The sequence below is a fragment of the Cornus florida genome, unplaced genomic scaffold (assembly GCF_030987335.1).
Source record: "Cornus florida cultivar Cherokee Brave unplaced genomic scaffold, ASM3098733v1 CherokeeBrave_3.0.0_Hap2_Chr08, whole genome shotgun sequence".
NCBI lineage: Eukaryota > Viridiplantae > Streptophyta > Magnoliopsida > Cornales > Cornaceae > Cornus > Cornus florida.
Genome location: NW_026775578.1, coordinates 57,229,868 through 57,248,871, shown reverse-complemented (window position 1 = coordinate 57,248,871; position 19,004 = coordinate 57,229,868). Strand labels below are relative to the sequence as shown.

The window sequence follows — 19,004 nt, the reverse complement described above, 5'->3', positions numbered from 1 at the left end:
TCGTGAAATCCACACAAAAATTATATCATCGTTTTTTCAGTTCCCATACACACAACCTTGACTCTTCAATTGCTCTCAATCGTATAACACATTCATGGGGTGCCACAGTTTATACATCACAATTATCTCCGTCAAAAGCCTCAATGATGTGAATCTTATGACCAAGATAGACTTTACATGGTGGCATTGGTCTTCGACATCTGGAAACTGACCAATGTCGACAAGCGTAGTGGAACAAACCCCAAGTGGAACCACCTTATGAATTTCTCTATTACTGAGTCAATGTTGCACAACCTCGACCTTTTCCTAATCTACACACTCTGGTCAGATCGCGTCCTCGGTGACAAAGACTTCGTCAATGTAACAACCTGACCTCGGATGATGAGTCATTAATCGACGATGAAAGCAAGTCTGGGTCCTTGCCAGAACCCAAGGGCTCACTAGGGATAAAATAGTCATTTTATACAAGGGAGGTGGATAACTTGATCCAATACAAGTCAAATGAGGTCCATTAAATCCATCACGATTATTGCATAACATTCTAATAGGTTCTAAGGACATAAGTCATGTTTCCTAAAAATACCCCTACTAAGTTTAAGAGATTTCCTGACATTGTCTCACTAAAATATAAATATCTCATAGTAGGATGGGAATCTGAAAATGGGATTGGTATCATTGTAAATCTAACTCAAAATCCCTTTAATTTGAGCTCTACCCCATTTGGATTTAAAATGAATAAGTTATGACTGTTGAAAGTTCGGATGACAAAATTGTCCAATGCATGAACAGTGGTTGCGACCGGTTGTAGGGGAGGGGCGAACGGTCGTCCAAAAGCCAAAATTCTACCCAAAAATGAATTTCATGCCTCAAAATTTAATTTCCAAGAGTCCGATCAATCGTAGGGTGTTCAAATGCACTCAAATGATCTCGGAATGCCCATAAATGGTCGGTTTGGTTATTATGAGCTATGAATGAGCTAGGAAGATTATCCTAAAGTTCAACCTTGTGCCAAAGCTTTCCCCAAATAGATGGATATGGATATATATAATATGCATTACATTATTTAGAAACACTATGTCAAGTCTAACCCTTTGCACTTCATTAGTTAAAGATACACACAAATCATAATCATAACCAAAATAACATAATAACATTACAATGCTCATCTTGTGATCTTTATCTCCACTTTTACATAAATTACACTGAAAATAAATTTACAAATTTAAAAGGAAAATTATTGAGCAAATCCTAAAAACATCAAAACAAGTCCCAAGAATCAGATCCGTCCTCCTCTAAACTTTGTGGAAATGATCCATTCATTACTTCGTTTATCAACTAAAAATGCTTAATAATAATAGAGTGAACACGACGGCTCAGTGGAGCATGCCTAAAACACATCTCCTAAAACGGATCGGATTTGGACCGGATCATAGTTGATTCGATCCGAATCCAATCAGCATAATAAAGATTTCGATCCAATCTGACGAATTCTTATATAATGAATCCATATCCGTTACTTAACTTATTGGATATCCAATCCATTAATCCGATACGATTAACTATATAATTCCTCAAATCAACAAGCATGAGCTAAAACAAAAAGTTGAACAAACTTCAAACGTAAGAATGAGAAACTTTGGAATTTGGGTACAAAACCTAAAATTTGTCATTAACAGTGAGTAAATATGACACAATGAGAGAGAATCTATAGATAAAATAACTACATAATAGAATTTTTAAAACCTATTATGAGAAAAGAGCTGAATAGAAATTTAATTCTGGATTTAGGTTTTAAAAAAGCTTAATTGGTGTTTGAGGACACAAAAATGACCCGGGCTTGGTGTGATCCGCATTGCAGAGGACGGGTTGATCGGTTGATCAACTATACATCAACCTTCGCAATAGCACGAATCATTGTAAAATAGGGCTATTGGTCGGGTAAGTCGAACCACTGGGACTGCGCTAGTCTATGGCAACCTAAGTGTCTAGAATTGTTCTTAGAATGATAAGGGGTTTATAGAGGTTTGTTGGATGTCACTTAAGCTAGGAAATTAAAAGTGCATAAAACAATAAATTGCAAGAATTCAAGGGAGTGAAGTACAAGTAAAGAAGGCTAGGGAAATGAATCCACCTCCATCCCTATACACATGCTAGGTTAAGAATAATTTAAGGGAAAAACAACATATATGATAGTCATGATACATAACAATACTAGGTTGCTATAATATCCTCAAGGAGTTCATTTAAATAGGAAGGCAAGAATAAACCATCAAAGGTTCACATGATCAACTACCTAAACTAAAATGTAGCTTAGAACATGCTTACTAAGTCAAGGATTATCAAGCCCTAATTTAAATGGTGATGCACATAAAGCAAAGAATCAAGTATAGACCATCAAAGGGAAACCCTAAGCCATGAACTATCTAGGTTCTCTAACTCCATGCCATTGAAACCATTCCATGATCTAACTTCCATTGTCACCATGGAAGTGCAAGCAATATGATTACGAAAAGTAACCATCCAAGACAAGATGAATAACTCACAATAATCATTTATAAACATTCAACATTCATTACAACAAAAATGAGGCTCTTGACCATGGAAAGACTATCAAAAATACATTGTAATCCCCAAAAATAAACTATACTAACACATGCTTACAAGGGAGGGGTTTCATCACCTCCCTAGAAGAGGAGTTAGTTACCCATTGGAGCCTTAGAATGAAGAAGAAGCTTGAACTCCATCTCCAATTTTCGAGCTCCCCTTTGTTAGCTTCAAGAACACCTTCCTTTCTTGCTCTCTTCTCCCTCCTCTATCTTGCAAAAATCAAAGATAAATAATGTGTGGCCCTTGGGTAGCTTTTTATTCTCCAACACACCCTCTCTCTCCTCCAAGGAACACCTCCAACCACTTCATAAAGAAGGAAGATGGCATTGAGGAAACCAATGTGCAAGTGGCTGAAATTGAGCCATTTCCGAGTGCAATCTGCCTGATTTTCGTGCACTCGAAAAGTGATCTCGAGCACTCTAACTTAGTGCAATGTGCAACATGTTCCTCTTGCTCAGCGCTGACCTATTTTGGGAAAACTGCTATAACTTTGTGCCCCGAACTCCGAATGATGATCTGTTTGAAGATTTAGAGAGCTGATTCAGTGTTTTAAAAACTTCATGCTTTGATGAAGACCCAATTCTCAAGTCTGGTTGGTCGAAAATGGGGAGAAAGGCAGTACTTCAGTGCTGCCAGGCAGTTCTACGCACCTCTGTTACGAAGATCATAACTCTCTGCTCCGAACTCCGAATGATGAACCACTTGAAGATTTGGAAAGCTGATTCAGAGATCTAAATCTTTCATGTTATGATGGAAGTCTAGTTCTTGAGTTTGCTAGGTCGAAAATGGCGACAAAAGTCAGGATCACTGCTGCCAGAAATTCAGAAATGGCATCCTTTTTGCTCAAAATTCCACAAGGCATCATTTTTGCTTCCTTTTTGCACTTTAACCTGAAAATGCATAAAAACATGCAAATGGAGTTAATCTACATAAAATAATTAATAATTGGACTTTGTTAATGTAATTTAGGGCGCTTGAACATACAATATTCGGCGCTTATCACGGGTCGGGTGTGGACAAACGGGATAGAGCAAGTTCATGCGGGATGGGCCCAGGTCCATAAAGTCATTTCAGAAGCCCATGTTAAAATGAGGGAAGTTGAGTCCAGGCAAAGGGAAGCAGATAAGGCCCAGGCCAAAGGAGGTTGTAACCATCTATAAATAAGGGAAATCGAGAAGGAAAATGGGTGAGAGAGTATTGGGAGTGAAGAAATTCTCTCTCTGTAAAAAAGGGAAATTCTTTGTACTTTTAATTGGCATCGTCTGTGGGAAGAACAGGAAGGATTGATTGATGTCATTCCAGATCGGATCGATTCAACGCACTCTACGAGGAAGACGATTAATCTGCGAAAGCTGAATCAACATTGGTGATAATACGATCTATCTTGACGAGTCCAGGCTCCGATTGATTTCGGAAAATTGGCGTCCGATCCAATCAGATCAGATCTGTGCTTGATCCGGCATACTGCGCAATTGTGATCTGTTGTGATTACTGAATCCGGCCAGTAGCGGACTAAATTTAGCAAGTGTAAGTTCAGATCTGGTGTGCGCGCGTTAGCGGAACTCCGATTTGGTCAAGAAGTCTGCAGTTGATGACTTTGCTCCAATCTGGAATGATAATCGGAGAGGCGAACTCGAATCCTTTGGAGAACGGCCAGCAAACGAAGCTCGATGAGCTGATGAACATGATCGATGCTTTGAGGAAAGAAAATGCAGAGCTACGAGCTGGAATGGAGTGTCGTGAGGCTCCTGTAATTCCGAGGCCACCTCCTGAAGGAGAGGGAGCTTTACCGTCCGAAGCTGATCGTCAAGGTGATCCAGAAGATGTCAATCGTGGTGGTCCACGTCGTGATGAAGTTATAATCGGTAATCTGCCTCCGAATGTCCGTCGAGTAGAAGATCAAGAAGGATCTGTTTGTCTGGAAATGCATCACGAACGGATTATGAGGGAGGAAGCACCGGCATATGAACATAGAATTGCGTCACCATGGCGAAGTGAGTTTGCGGAGGACAGGTCGTTCGATCCGCCATACTGACCTTCATTAGCAATAGTTGATTACCATAGCTCAGAAAGGAGATCTGCCGATCGGGGATTTTCGTCACGGTTTTCAAGGGAAAATGAAACATTGCGTTCATCAACAAGGATGGTCGCATCGCCGTTCACTGATGAAATTATGAACGCGCCGAATCCAAAGAAGTTTTCCATGCCGATCTTCATTCTGTTTGACGGAACAACCGATCCGGTCGATCACATATACCATATTCAGTTGAAAATGGCTTTGAATACTAATAATGATCCTTTGATGTGCAAATGTTTCCCTACGAGCTTGGCTGGGCCAGCTCTCAATTGGTTCAAAAATCTGGCTCAAGGCTCAATTGCCAGTTTCCAAGACTTATGCGATAAGTTCATAAGCCAGTACTATGGGAATAAACGTCTGGCTAAGGATGTATCAAGCCTTTTCATAATGAAGCAGCATAAGGATGAACGGCTCCAAGCTTTTCTCACCCGGTTCAACCTCGTTAAAAGCATGGTAATGGAGTGTCACCCGTCCACAGCAGTCCAAGCATTTAAACTCGCAATGAACCGGGGGATGCCGTTCCACACCAGCTTGGTGGTTAATACACCAAAGACAATGGACGAGCTGAACGAGAGAGCTGACGGTTTTGTTCGTCTTGAGGAGGAAGAAGCAGCTAATTCGAGGAAGACGTCAATTATTTCGACGGAGGAGAAGTCCAAAGCCAAGATCCGGCAAAAACAAGCTCAACCGCAACATCACCCCTCATGGAAGGCGGAGAAGAGGCCCAGGGAGTAGGAATCAGTCACTCCACTCAGAGTCACCTTAGCAAGGCTATATCAAGAGAACAAAGATAAGTTTCGTCCTCCTCTGCCAATCAGGCAACCTCTTAAACAGAGGGATCAGACTAAATATTGTGCTTTCCATAGTAATTTTGGACATCAGACTAACGAATGCAGGAACCTAAGGAGGCAGGTAGAGATGCTAATCGCAAAGGGGGAATTTGCAAGCTATGTTCAAGGTCCGATGCAAGAGCAGAACCGCCCGACTGAGTAAATCAAGCGGAACCAGAGGTTAAACCAACACAACTCTCAGCCCGTCCAGATTATAAACGCAATTCATGGCCGGCCTGAACAAACGACGGAGTCAGAAGAGTTGCTCAGAACGAGGTTACACCAGGCCCAGCTGAAAAGAAGAATTGGCAGTGTGCATGTTTTGCACCAGCAGAACGCGTCCACATCGATAAAGTTTGATAAAACGGACGCGTTCAGATTCCTCATGAAGATCCACTAGTCATCAGTCTGACAGTTACAGAATGCCTGGTTCAGAAAGTCCTGATTGATCCAGGAAGTAGTGCGAATGTCATGCCCAGGGTGACGTTCGACCGACTGGAGATCGAACCCGTAAAACTCAAACCCACAAGAAATCTGTTGCTCGGATTTGATGGGAAGCGAGTGGAACCCATTGGAATGGTGGAATTGACAGTACAAGCTACTAAGCGAGTTTTGACTGAAAGTTTTGTGGTCGTGGAAATTCATCCATCCTACAACCTCTTAATGGGCAGAGGATGGATTCACAGAGTTCAGGGCATCCCGTCAACCTTGTATCAAGTGATGCGATGTTTGGGTCTGGATGGGACCAAGGTAATAGATATTCACGGGGACCAGGTTGCAGCTAAAGAATGTTATTCAGTAACTTTGAAATCTGCTGGAAAAGGAAAAAATCTCATCCGTTCAACCAGTCCAAAATAGCAATTACAGAACCCTCCTCCCAGCAGGGATGGGGAGGAGGAGCCACCAGTTCTGACCACAGAACCCCTTTATGAAGTGAAGATTGACCATGAGAAACCAGACCGAACAACAAGGGTGGGAACCAGACTCACTGAAGAAGAGAAACTAAAGTTGACTAATTTCTTGACTCGGAATGCGGATGTATTCGCATGGAGCCATTCAGATATGCCAGGGATAAATCCTGCTGTATCCTGTCATTCCCTCAATGTGGATCCGAATGCAAAGCCAGTGAAGCAGAAACAAAGAAGATTTGCTCCAGAACGAAATTAGATTATAGCTGAGGAGGTTGATCGGCTGTTTGAAGCCGGATTCATCAGAGAAGTTCAGTACCCGGCCTGGCTCTCTAACGTTGTTGTAGTGCAGAAGAAGAATGGGAAATAGAGAGTATACATCGACTTCACTAACCTGAATAAAGCCTGCCTAAAGGATAGTTTCCCATTGCCCAGGATTGATCAAATGGTAGATGCCACCACAGGATATGAGCGGTTAACCTTCCTGGATGCTTATTCTGGTTATAATCAAATTCCCATGGACCCAGTTGATGAAGAGAAAACTTCATTTATTACTGAACGAGGAACTTATTGCTACAAAGTCATGCCGTTCGGATTAAAAAACGCTGGAGCTACTTATCAGAGGCTGATCAGCAAGATTTTTAAGGGCCAAATGGGAAGCACTATCGAGGCTTATATTGATGATATGGTGGTCAAGAGTAAAAAGAGGAGCGATCATTTAGCGCACCTGCAAGATGTGTTCGGTGTGTTGCGCTAGTATGGGATGAAGCTTAATCCGGCCAAATGCTTATTCGGCGTAAGCTCCGATCAATTCTTGGGACATGTGGTCAATCATAGAGGAATTGAGGCCAGCCCAGCGCAGGCAGAAGCCTTGATCAGAAATGCAGAGCCAAAGACAATTAAGGAGGTGCAGGCACTCACAGGCCGGATAACTACACTGAGCCGATTTATTTCCAAGCTTTCGGACCTCTGTAAACCTTTCTTTGATACAATTCGAGGGCACGGAAGGCAAACCTGGGGGGATGAGCAACGACAGGCGCTAACCAGCCTGAAGGAGTACATGCGCAATCCTCCGGTTCTGTCTACTCCAGAACCGAATGAGAAACTCTTTTTGTATCTTAGGGTATCCAGTGTAACAACTAGTGCCGTTCTGATCCGTTGCAAAGAGGGCAAGCAGTTCCTGGTGTTTTATGTTAACAAAACAATGTCTGAACCGGAAAGAAGGTACTCTAGGGCCGAACGAATGATCTTGTCGCTGGTCAACGCAAAAAGGAAGCTTAGACATTATTTTGAATCTCATCCAATCGTCGTTTTAACAACTTTCCCTTTGAGAATGATCCTGCACAAACTGGACTTATCGGGGAGAATGACCAAGTGGGCCATTGAATTGAGTTCATTTGATATTGCATACGAGCCCAGGACGGCAATCAAAGGTCAAGTGGTGGCGAATTTCCTATTTGAATGTGATACTGAAGATGTGGTGGAGGATTATAATTGTTCCTGGTGGAAGCTCTTCGTGGACGGCTCCTCGAATCAAATGGGGGCCAGGATTGGAATTCAATTGCAAACACCAGAAGGAACTACGCTGAGCCAAGCGATAAGACTAGAGTTCAACGCAACCAACAATGAGGCAGAATACGAGGCGTTGATAGCTGGGCTGAAGTTGGCTAAAGAACTGAAGATGAAGAATCTGATTGCTTATAGTGATTCACAACTAGTCATTTGACAAGTCAATGGGGACTATGGGGCCAAGGATAAGACCATGGAAGCATACCGAACTGCGGTTCTGCGTGAGGCGAAAGGCTTTGATCAGATCAGGTTTATCCAATTGCCGAGAGAGTATAACGAAGATGCTGACCGCTTGGCTTGTAGTGCATCCAATTCTGGAGATACTTTGGCTAGGGTCATCCCGATCGACATACTGATCCAACCTTCCATTTTTGAAGAGCTGCCTAATCCGAGCACTCAACATGTTAATGTTATACCATATGAGCCGAGCTGGATTGATCCAATCATGGCTTACATACGTAATGGTGCACTCCCCGAGCATAAGGACGAGGCAAGAAAAATTAGGTCCAACGCGGCAAAGTATGCCATTGTACGTGATCAGTTGTATAGACGCTCCTTCTCGGGTCCATATTTGAAATGTGCTACCCCAGTAGAAGCTAGACAGATTATGCGAACCATTCACGAGGGAGTATGTGGAAATCATTCGGGAGGAAGATCTTTAGCACACAAAGCAATGACACAGGGGTACTTCTGGCCAAATATGGCACGAGATGCAGAAGAATTCTCTAGAAGATGCGATAAATGCCAGAGGTTCGGGTCATTGATACATCAACCACCTGAAGACCTGCACGTAATGGCCACCCCATGGCCTTTCGCGTAGTGGGGGATGGACGTGGTTGGCCCTTTGCCGACTGCAAGATTACAGAATAAGTACGTTCTGCTAGCAACTGATTACTTCACCAAATGGGTAGAAGCAGAACCGTACCCTAGTGTCACCCAAACTCAAGTAAGACGCTTCATCTGGAATAATATTATCTGTCATTTTGGCATACCAAGGTCAATCATGATGGACAATGGAACCAACCTTGATAGCAAGCAAGTGAAAGAGCTGCTGGAAGAATATGGAATCAACCAGAAGTTAGCAGCAATCAGTCATCCCCAGGCTAATCGTCAAGCCGAAATCACAAACAGGACAATATTTGCTTGTATTAAGAAAAAGCTGGAGAATGAAAAAGGCAAATGGTTAGATGAGCTATCGAACATCTTGTGGGCTTACAGAATAACCCCAAGACGGCCAACTGGAGAGAGCCCATTCGCTATGGCCTATGGCACCGAGGCGGTGATACCAGTCGAGCACTTGGTTCCAACTATAAGGAGCTTGGCGTGGGATCAAGAGCAGAATGATAGAATGCTGAGGTTCAATCTTGATTGGCTGGAGGAAAAAAGGGATGCAGCTGCAGTGAGGCTTGCCTCTTATCAACAGAAGCTTGTGAATAGCCATAACAAGAAGGTGAGGCACAGGGATTTCACTCTTGGCGATCTGGTTTTGAAAAGGAAGGTGGGAATAGTCAAAAAGATGTTCTCCCCATGGGAAGGTCTATACAGAATAGCAGAGGTCATAGGGAAGGGGGCATACATCCTAGAAACTATGACAGGAAGGGTGGTCAATAAGCTATGGAATGCTACGTCTCTGAAAAGGTACTACCAGTAAAAGTACAGTTTAATTTCAAGCAATATGTACGCTCTAAATTGCATGCTTTCAAGTGTACGAAATTTCCAAGCTTTATAAAAAGTCTCTTCTTTGTTAAAAATTTAATTGACACTCTTCCCATTTAGCAAAGTTAGTGGCAGCTGGCACTTAATGCCGAACGCCAAAAACTTGCTCAAAAAATAAAGCCAAGTGGCAAGAGGCGTTCAAGCCGAGCGCCAGGCATTCAGCAAAGTTAATGGCAGCTGGCACTTAAAGCCGAACGCCAAACACTTGCTCAAAAAATAAAGCCAAGTGGCAAGAGGCGCTCAAGCCGAGTGCCAGGCATTCAGCAAAGTTAGTGGCAGCTGGCACTTAATGCCGAATGCCAAACACTTGCTCAAAAAATAAAGCCAAGTGGCAAGAGGCGTTCAAGCCGAGCGCCAGGCATTCAGCAAAGTTAGTGGCAGCTGGCACTTAAAGCCGAACGCCAAACACTTGCTCAAAAAATAAAGCCAATTGGCAAGAGGCTTTCAAGCCAAGCGCCAGGCATTCAGCAAAGTTAGTGGCAGCTGGCACTTAAAGCCGAACGCCAAACACTTGCTCAAAAAATAAAGCCAAGTGGCAAGAGGCGTTCAAGCCGAGCGCCAGGCATTCAGCAAAGTTAGTGGCAGTTAGCACTTAATGCAGAACGCCAAACACTTGCTCAAAAAATAAAGCCAAGCGGCAAGAGGCGTTTAAGCCAAGTGCCAAACATTCAGCAAAGTTAGTGGCAGCTGGCACTTAAAGCCGAACGCCAAACACTTGTTCAAAAAATAAAGCCAAGTCGCAAGAGGCGTTCAAGCCGAGCGCCAGGCATTCAGCAAAGTTAGTGGCAGCTGGCACTTAATGCCGAACGCCAAACACTTGCTCAAAAAATAAAGCCAAGTGGCAAGAGGCGTTCAAGCCGAGCGCCAGGCATTCAGCAAAGTTAGTGGCAGTTAGCACTTAATGCCGAACGCCAAACACTTGCTCAAAAAATAAAGCCAAGCGGCAAGAAGCGTTTAAGCCGAGTGCCAAACATTCAGCAAAGTTAGTGGCAGCTGGCACTTAAAGCCGAACGCCAAACACTTGCTCAAAAAATAAAGCCAAGTCGCAAGAGGCGTTCAAGCCGAGCGCCAGGCATTCAGCAAAGTTAGTGGCAGCTGGCACTTAATGCCGAACGCCAAACACTTGCTCAAAAAATAAAGCCAAGTGGCAAGAAGCGTTCAAACCGAGCGCCAAGCATTCAGCAAAGTTAGTGGTAGCTGGCACTTAATGCCGAACGCCAAACACTTGCTTAAAAAATAAAGCCAAGTGGCAAGAGGCGTTTAAGCCGAGTGCTAGGCATTCAGCAAAGTTAGTGGCAGCTGGCACTTAATGCCGAACGCCAAACACTTGCTCAAAAATAAGTAAGAAAAGGACAGAATGGTGACATGGCCGAACGTTAAGCACTTGTGAAAATACACTGCCAAGCTAAAAATAGAAAACTCAAAGGAGGAAAGTGATGCTGAGCAAAAGTATTATCATTCATTACTAAAAAGGCCCCAAGGTACATAGCACGATACATACAGATTTTTTTAAAAAAAAAAAAGAAGAAGAAAAAGAAAAAAACTGCTACTGGGTGTCAGTTTTGATGATCTTCTCCAGGCTGTAACCTGTCATTCTCACCACCATCTTCCTCTGGACCATTGAGGTCTTCTCCATTCTCATCTGCCCTATCATCCTTAGAAGGGGAGTTAAGATGAATCACTCCCTCGGTAGGCATAAGTCTGTCAGTAGTAACTGAGGAGAAGGGCACAATGGTAGAAAAGGGAAGAATGTTCAGGGGATGAAAGGGTGGGACAATTCCTGAGGATGCGACCTCTATACACTCAATAAAAATATTCTCAGCCAGGTCGCAGGGTGGATTTTGATAATTATTTGGGGGGTGGATGTCCAGAGAAGCATCTAATTCATCAGGACTAGCACAAGAGCTTGATTCACCTTCAGGGCGAGAACAGTCAATAAAACCATCTCTGTACCCTTCAGCATGCCGGATGGCACTGGTCCTGGTAAAGCGAGCAAGGAGAGCTTTCATACCCCCTTCAACTCTGCCGATCATGTTCATCAAGGAAGACCGTTCGTTTAAGAGTTTTTCTTGAGAGTTCGCATGAGACAACCGTTTAACAATGAATGAGCGCTGAAGGTCTCCCTTTTCAGCTTTGAGAGAGTCCCTTTCTGTCAGAGCCACACTCTTCTCAGTTTTCAAGATATCAACCTCATCATGAAGAGAATCCCGTTCGGTCTTCAGGGAATCCTGTTCAACTCTGAGGGAATCCCTCTCATTTGCCAGACCATCTCTCTCTGCCTTTAAGTCAGCAACTCCTTTCTCTGACTCGCTAAGCTTAGACTCCAGCTCAGCAACTCTAACCTCAAGAAGATTCTCTGCTTCAACAGACCTTTTAAGGCCCACAGAGAGGGATTTAAGCTTTTTGTTCAGAGTTTCAATGGTTTTTTAAAAATTGAACATCCTGAATAAAGTCTGCATGAAGAAAAAGAAATTCAGGTCAGACTAACTACTAAGGAGTCATAACAGAAAAGAAATATATTTCAGTGAAAAGAAGAGTCACCTCCATAACAGCGGTTGGGAACCGTTGGAACATCTTACCAAAGGATAGCTTGTTCTGGATTTCAAAGTCTTTGGGGGTCCAGAAACCCTTGTAGAAAGCAAAAGAGGTGAGGGGATCCTTGTATATTAAGTCAGTGGGGCCAATGGTTGATCCATCTTCACGGCTGAGCAAAGGTCGCCATGGAAGAACGGATGGAATCGGACCAGAGGTTCTGGCCGACTCGCCTTCAGGAATGAAGAACCGGGCAGGGGGTAATGGTTCAGTAACCCTGAAGGAAGCCGTCCTGATCCTTTGGGTCGGTGAGATATCACTCTGATCATGACCGCCCTCAGGCATTGACCTTTTTCCTAAACTCTTTTCTGACAGACCAGCATTAGCTGGCCCTCCATTTTCTTCAGAATTTCTAGCATCCTGAGTGCTCTTTGAGGAAGTATCGGACGAGATGTTTGAAGGCATAATGACGGGGGCAGCAGAGCCGATTTCAGCAGTATGGCCCACAATAGGGTTCTCAGCATGGGTGAGCTCAGAGGGCGCATCAGCAGAACGGTTTGAGACTTGAATCACAGCTGGGGCAATCAGAACTTGCTCTGGGGCAGAGACAGTAAGGAAAGATGATGTGGAAGCAGGTGTAGATGATGATGATGTGATAGCAGGAGCGTTAGAAGGGATGGGAGCAAGACGCCTCCTCCTGCTGAACGATGGGATCTGAATGTTCTCCATTGTAGACCCAAAAAGAGAGATGTCAGAGAGATTATTAGATGTAAGCAAATCAGTAGCTGAAGGGACATTATTCAGCACACTTTCTTGCAAGGTGTCTAGCCTAGCCCTACAGACGCTATAAACTAGTTCATCATGGGGAATTTGAAGGCATCTACAAAGAAAAGTGCAAAAACGGGGAAGACAACTTTCACAGTGGCATTCAGTAGGATGTGTTTTCAGCTTTTTGTAGCTAGAGACAAAACATGCTCCAAAGGAAGAAGGGATAGAGAAGGATTAGCCGAGCGGAGTCTGCCAATTCCCACCAACCACGATTAAATTTCGTCTTCAACCTTTTTCAAATGAGTTTTTATCAGTGTAGATCGACCGTTTGTCAATAGGGAAAAAGTGATAGTATAAGTCATTTTGGGAAATCTTGTTAATCCAATAGCAGAGGAGAAGGTCAATAATGTCAAGATTGAGACCCCTATCACGATTCAAGAGCAGGAGGACTGAAATTACCCTAAGAAAGTTTGGGTTAACTTGTAGGGGGCAAAGCCCCAATTTGTTAAAAGCATAACAAAAGAACGGGTGTAGAGGGAACCTAATGACGTTCAAGTGAACGGCGGAGAATAAAACTTCCCTAGAAAGAAGACCCTCACCAGATCTCTCGTCTAAGTTTATTGGGTAGACTCTGAGAGAAACGTCGTGAGAAATGTAATTCTTGGATCGAATGGCGTTCAGGTTGGGGGGAGCCATAGATAAAAGGAAAAGTCTTAGGCAGTAAAGGCGTCTTTTAAGGAGAGATTTAAAAAAAAAAAAACTGACCTTGAAAGTTTGTGATGAACTCAGCAACGACACAGCAGCTAAAAATCGAAAAGGAAGGACTTGCCGGAGAAATTGAAAAGGATCGCCGGAATGTGCAGGAAAGCAGCAGAGAGTAGAAGCGAGAGGTAAGAGGAAGGGTGAAGGTTGAAAGACCAGAATTTATAAAGAGGAGAAGTAAAGGCGACATGGAACTCAAAAGGTTAAGGCAAAAAGTGGCGCTGCAGATCTCGAAGCTTGGGTGTTTGTGCTAGCCGTTCGATTCCTCGTGTCATTGCTCCGAGACGCCAGACCAAGATCATGTCTTTTCAATAATCTCACCCTCATTAATGAGGAAAGAGATTATTGGGGGCAGATGAGGACACCAAAATGACCCGGGCTTGGTGTAATCCGCATTGTAGAGGATGGGTCGGGTATGGACAAACGGGATGGAGCAAGTTCGCGCGGGATAGGCCCAGGTCCATAAAGTCATTTCAGAAGCCCATGTTAAAATGAGGGAAGTTGAGTCCAGGCAAAGGGAAGCAGATAAGGCCCAGGCCAAAGGAGGTTGTAACCGTCTATAAATAAGGGAAATCGAGAGGGAAAAGGGGTGAGAGAGTATTGGGAGTGAAGAAATTCTCTCTTTGTAAAAAGGGGAAATTCTTTGTACTTTCAGTGTTTAAACTTTGTAAAATTACTAAAATTATCATTAAGACCAAGTAAAAGAAGAAAAATAAGAGGGCGAAAAAGAGAGAAATATTACACACTAAAATTTGGTATGAAAGGGGGGAAAAGAAATAACACAAAATAGGGTTTGAGAAAAGGAAGAAGAGAAAGAAAAGAGGAAAGAATAATAGAAACTCACGACAAGAGATATGTGCTTCTGACAGCCAATCAACGAGCTCCCTCTGGTTACTTCGTCACCCTCAAGCTTGAATCAGTGTTTGTTGAGAGTCCCATGCTTCTCTTTGATTATCAGATTGGCTTCTATAGCTTTAGCAAGTAGTGAAGAATGGTAAGATGCAGGTGGTGCATCATATAACTATGTAACCATATTTATCCAACGGTGGTAGATTATTAAGAAATATATAATTTATTGGAATATATATATTATTTAATTTTAATTAGATTGGATTACCCATCAAATCGAATCACCCTTAATCCATATCCGATTTGTTAAGAAATCGGATTATTGAATTCGGATCATTATCGGGTTATCGAATGTTTTGTTCAATCCATATCCGACTAATTGGATCCGATCTATTGATAGGTATACCCATGAGTAACACGTATAATAATGGAAGAAGGAGAGAGGGATCATATCCGCAGGAATAGAAAAATATTCAGAAATCCATACATAATATTACCACAAAACTAGGTCATCGTATATCCATCATAGCATTATACACCTTTATATAATTAAATGTCATGCGAATGCCTCACGATTTGCACGCACTTACACCCTTCCACTTCCATCATTCACTTTCCATTCAACCTAACAAAGACTCAACCTCACAAGTCTACACGAGTGATAATTAAGGAAAGATGCACAGGTGACCCCCGTTGCAATACACAAAACTCACAGGTAACCCCGTTACAAATCACAAGGCTCACAGGTAACCCCCGTTACAAATCACCAAATGGTCATAGGTAGCCCTAGTGACCACAAGAACAAAACTTGGGTACCTCTCGTTACCACCCAAGAAATGAACTTAAGCATTCGAAAATCTTCCCGTGTCTTACACCTTCCAAGTCAACTAAAAACCTTATACCATAAACTATAATCTTTGATCACATACACAAACCCACCGTGATTTTGAAACACCATATCCTCACATACGCTAGACACTTCGCCTACCCACACTAATGCATATGAAATGAATGCATATCACACTAGGATCACTATATCACAATTTAATCATAATTTCTCAAAATTAAGTTAGTGAATACAATTCCCACAACGTCACCACTACGTCACAATAATTATCTTGGTGAGCAATTTCATGTAAGGATAACACAAGCTACCACCATCTTATAAATCACATAGTGTGCAATTCATACCTAGAATGTAGAAATCATTGAAGCATGCATTCTTAATCACTTTACATGTAATAATCGCCATTAATCATGTTACTTCTAAGCACTTCAACTTTATGTAATATTACTTCTACAAAGAGACACATAATGGCGTGAAGTTTAGAAATTTTATTATCAAAATTGAATTATATGATAAAATTACAAATATGGAAATAGAATAAAAATTAAATTAGAATATCAATCAAATCCCTAAACAAAAACCTAAACATTAGCCCATAATGAAAACCCAATATCTGCCACAATTATCGAGTCAACTTATAGATATGATTTCCAATAGTCAAAAAGGAAAACAAATGAACACATTAATCATGTTTGATTCAACTCATCAATACCAACACATTAATTATCATAATTTCAACACTAAGCAAGCATGATATCAACACATATTCAAAAAATAAGACTAAGGCTATACCAATTACGTTATTTAGCATGCTATAATAAGAGAATCACATATAAAACTCACTAAATCCTAGGGATAAGTGGGTTAGACGCCCCTACCTCTTAAGATGTACAAACCCTAAGCTTGGCTCCACATGAGACTCCACCAAATTGAAGGCTAGGACCACCAAAATGAAGAGGAAGAAGAGGAGAATCTTTCTTCTTGAAGCCACTCCGAAAGCTAAAGCCTTTGCCTAGGTTGAAATCTCAAAATGCTCCAATGGCCACAAAAAATGCATCACCTTGAAGATCAAGACATGCTTTCCTCCTTTTCTAACTAACTCCTCCTCCAAATCCAACCCCCAAGAATTTCAAAATCTTGAAGTACCACAAATCCCAATTTTTTTTTCTATGGTTGCAAAGAGAAGAAGAATAAGAATAACTTTTTCTTCATGAGCACCCTCAAAATCAAAGGTTAAGGGCTTCAAATTGAAGCTTTCCCGACCTTATACATGGAGGGTTATATAAAGATAAATATAGAGAGAAAATGTGAGGAAGAAGAAAATGAATATTGATACAAGTTTGCCAAACTTCTCCTATTCATATTCCCCTATCAACTTTTCTCTAATTACATTACTTAACCCCAATGTCTATAGTTAATTACTCTTTTCCACCAAGCAACTTTCACACAATTACTCTAAGACAACAATCCACCAAAAATATAATAATAATGACTTCCAACTGCCTTTCATTTAAGCCCTCGCCATTCACGCGCACTCGGGCTACCCCAAACCCACAATGGACCTCTCGGTCCAAAACCCGAAAATGTCCGAAATGAATCCAAATAAGTTTCTAAGGATTCCAAACCCGAAAAAATGGTCCAAACAAAACCCAGAACTCGTATGGCAAGCATCCCAATGAACAAAAAATAAATAAATAAAAATAAAAATAAAAATCTAGGACATCACATGTTACGTTTTGATCCTACTGTGAGATCTCCTCACCAACAATACCGCCTTTGAACCTATCATCAAGTACCAGTCTAGAAACCCCCTGGAAAGCCTAAGGTACATTGTAATTTTCATACGATATGAACTTTATGCCACAACTACCAACGGCAGCGTCAGGGAAAGGGCGCGAGCCTGTGACAGCGTGTAATACCCCTACTTTAAAAAGGGATAAAATTGGAATTTAAATGTTATTTTATGTGCATTTTTATTTTATTTATTAATTTTATGAATAAATGTTTATTTGTGTGTATTAATTGATTTATTTGTTAATTATTTATTTGCGTTTATTATTTTTGTTTAATTGTCTTAGTTGAATTATTTAACATTATTTGCATTAATTGACTTAATTGGATAATTTGATTTAATTGATTTATTATTGTTTATTAAGTATTTAATTTTTGAACAGGGTAATTATGTAATTCCCATTAACTAGGGTTTTAAATACGTTTTAGTTAGGGTTTTTGGAGCCGTCTCATAAGCATCTGATATCTAACTAAACTCGGATTAAGTTTAGGGCTTTATCTCAATGTGACAAGGATTAGGGTTTTAGTATTTAGTTTATAAATACTCCATTATGCGTTAAGCTAGGGTTTTACGATATATCACATAGTATATACACGTAGAGGGTTCTGCAAAACACAGAGAGATGCAGAGTAAGGGTTGAGATAACAGAGCAAATTGTGAGTTCTCGACTGAGGTTTCAAAGCCAAACCTAGGAGAAGGGAAACACAGAAGTAATAGGAGGCTAAGCAGTATTTCAGTATGGCCAGAACAGAGGAAAGCAGACCAACAATTACAGAGGCAAGTTCTATCTTCCTCTTTCCCTTTGAGCCGTGTTCTGTGCATCTAGATATGCTCTAGGGTTTTAAGGAAATTAATAACTAAATCATTCATGTATGTTATACATCAAATTAATCATATGTATGCTTTGAATTATTTCTGTGATGATTTCTGCAATATCTGTTACAGTGCATGCAAGTTGGTTCAGTTTTATGTCCTTTAAGCATGAGGGTTCTGGTCGTAGTTTTGTCTCTATTTTTATTGCAACTACTGTAAACTACGTATGGAAAGACTACGGGAGTTATGTAAATCTCATAGGAGGGTTGCTATTAATATTTTAGATCTCTGTTGCTTTTAGCTTCGTTGTAATCTATGCATGAGGTTTCAGTTTTGCACAAGTTTACTTCTGTTAATTGATTTAAATTGCTATAATCAAACCTTGGGGATGCTATCAGGAGGGTATTAGCTCCTTTAGATCAGTTTAAGAAACAAGCAGAGGGGTAGGAATTGATCGGAGAAGGAGCAGATTGACGGAAACGGAGCAGAGACTGAACTGGAGGCTCTCAAGAGGGAGAGAGCCGGCTCTAGGAAGTCAAGAGCCGGCTCCCCTTCAGCAAGAGCCGGCTCCTAGGGGATTGGAGCCGGCTCCAATAGGGGAAGAGCCGGCTCCTCCATTCCAAGAGCCGGCTCCAATTTGTTTTTACGTCCAGAAAGTGGTTTTAGGGCTCTGTTTGGTGTTTTGAGCACTGTTTGGGCTTCTGAGTGATTCTAATGAACTGTAGGGACTTAACAGAGGATCTAAGTAGTTAATTTTAAGTGTTATTAAACTTAATATTGCATGGTTTAAGTCTTTAAGACAAAGGATGAAGCAGTGTAAAAATATACAACGGTGTATGCTACTAACAGAGAAAGGAACTGAATGGCTTGATTAAATTTTAGAAATTTAATGAGACTTCACGGAGGGATTAAATAGTTAATTTTTGGGTGTTAT

At 41.6% G+C, this 19,004-nt stretch overlaps 1 protein-coding gene across 1 annotated transcript; it reads left to right on the top strand.

Moving 5' to 3' along the window:
• Nucleotides 1–4,909: 4,909 nt before the first annotated feature.
• On the top strand, nt 4,910–5,419 carry LOC132270317 (uncharacterized). Its single transcript, XM_059771501.1, has one exon. It carries the CDS (start codon nt 4,910–4,912, stop codon nt 5,417–5,419), a length of 510 nt encoding a protein of 169 aa, XP_059627484.1.
• The last annotated feature ends 13,585 nt before the right edge of the window (nt 5,420–19,004 follow it).

Bases quoted from the DNA above. Each gene is read 5' to 3' on its own strand.
- LOC132270317 (XM_059771501.1), top strand. From the start codon at position 4,910: ATGTGCAAATGTTTCCCTACGAGCTTGGCTGGGCCAGCTCTCAATTGG.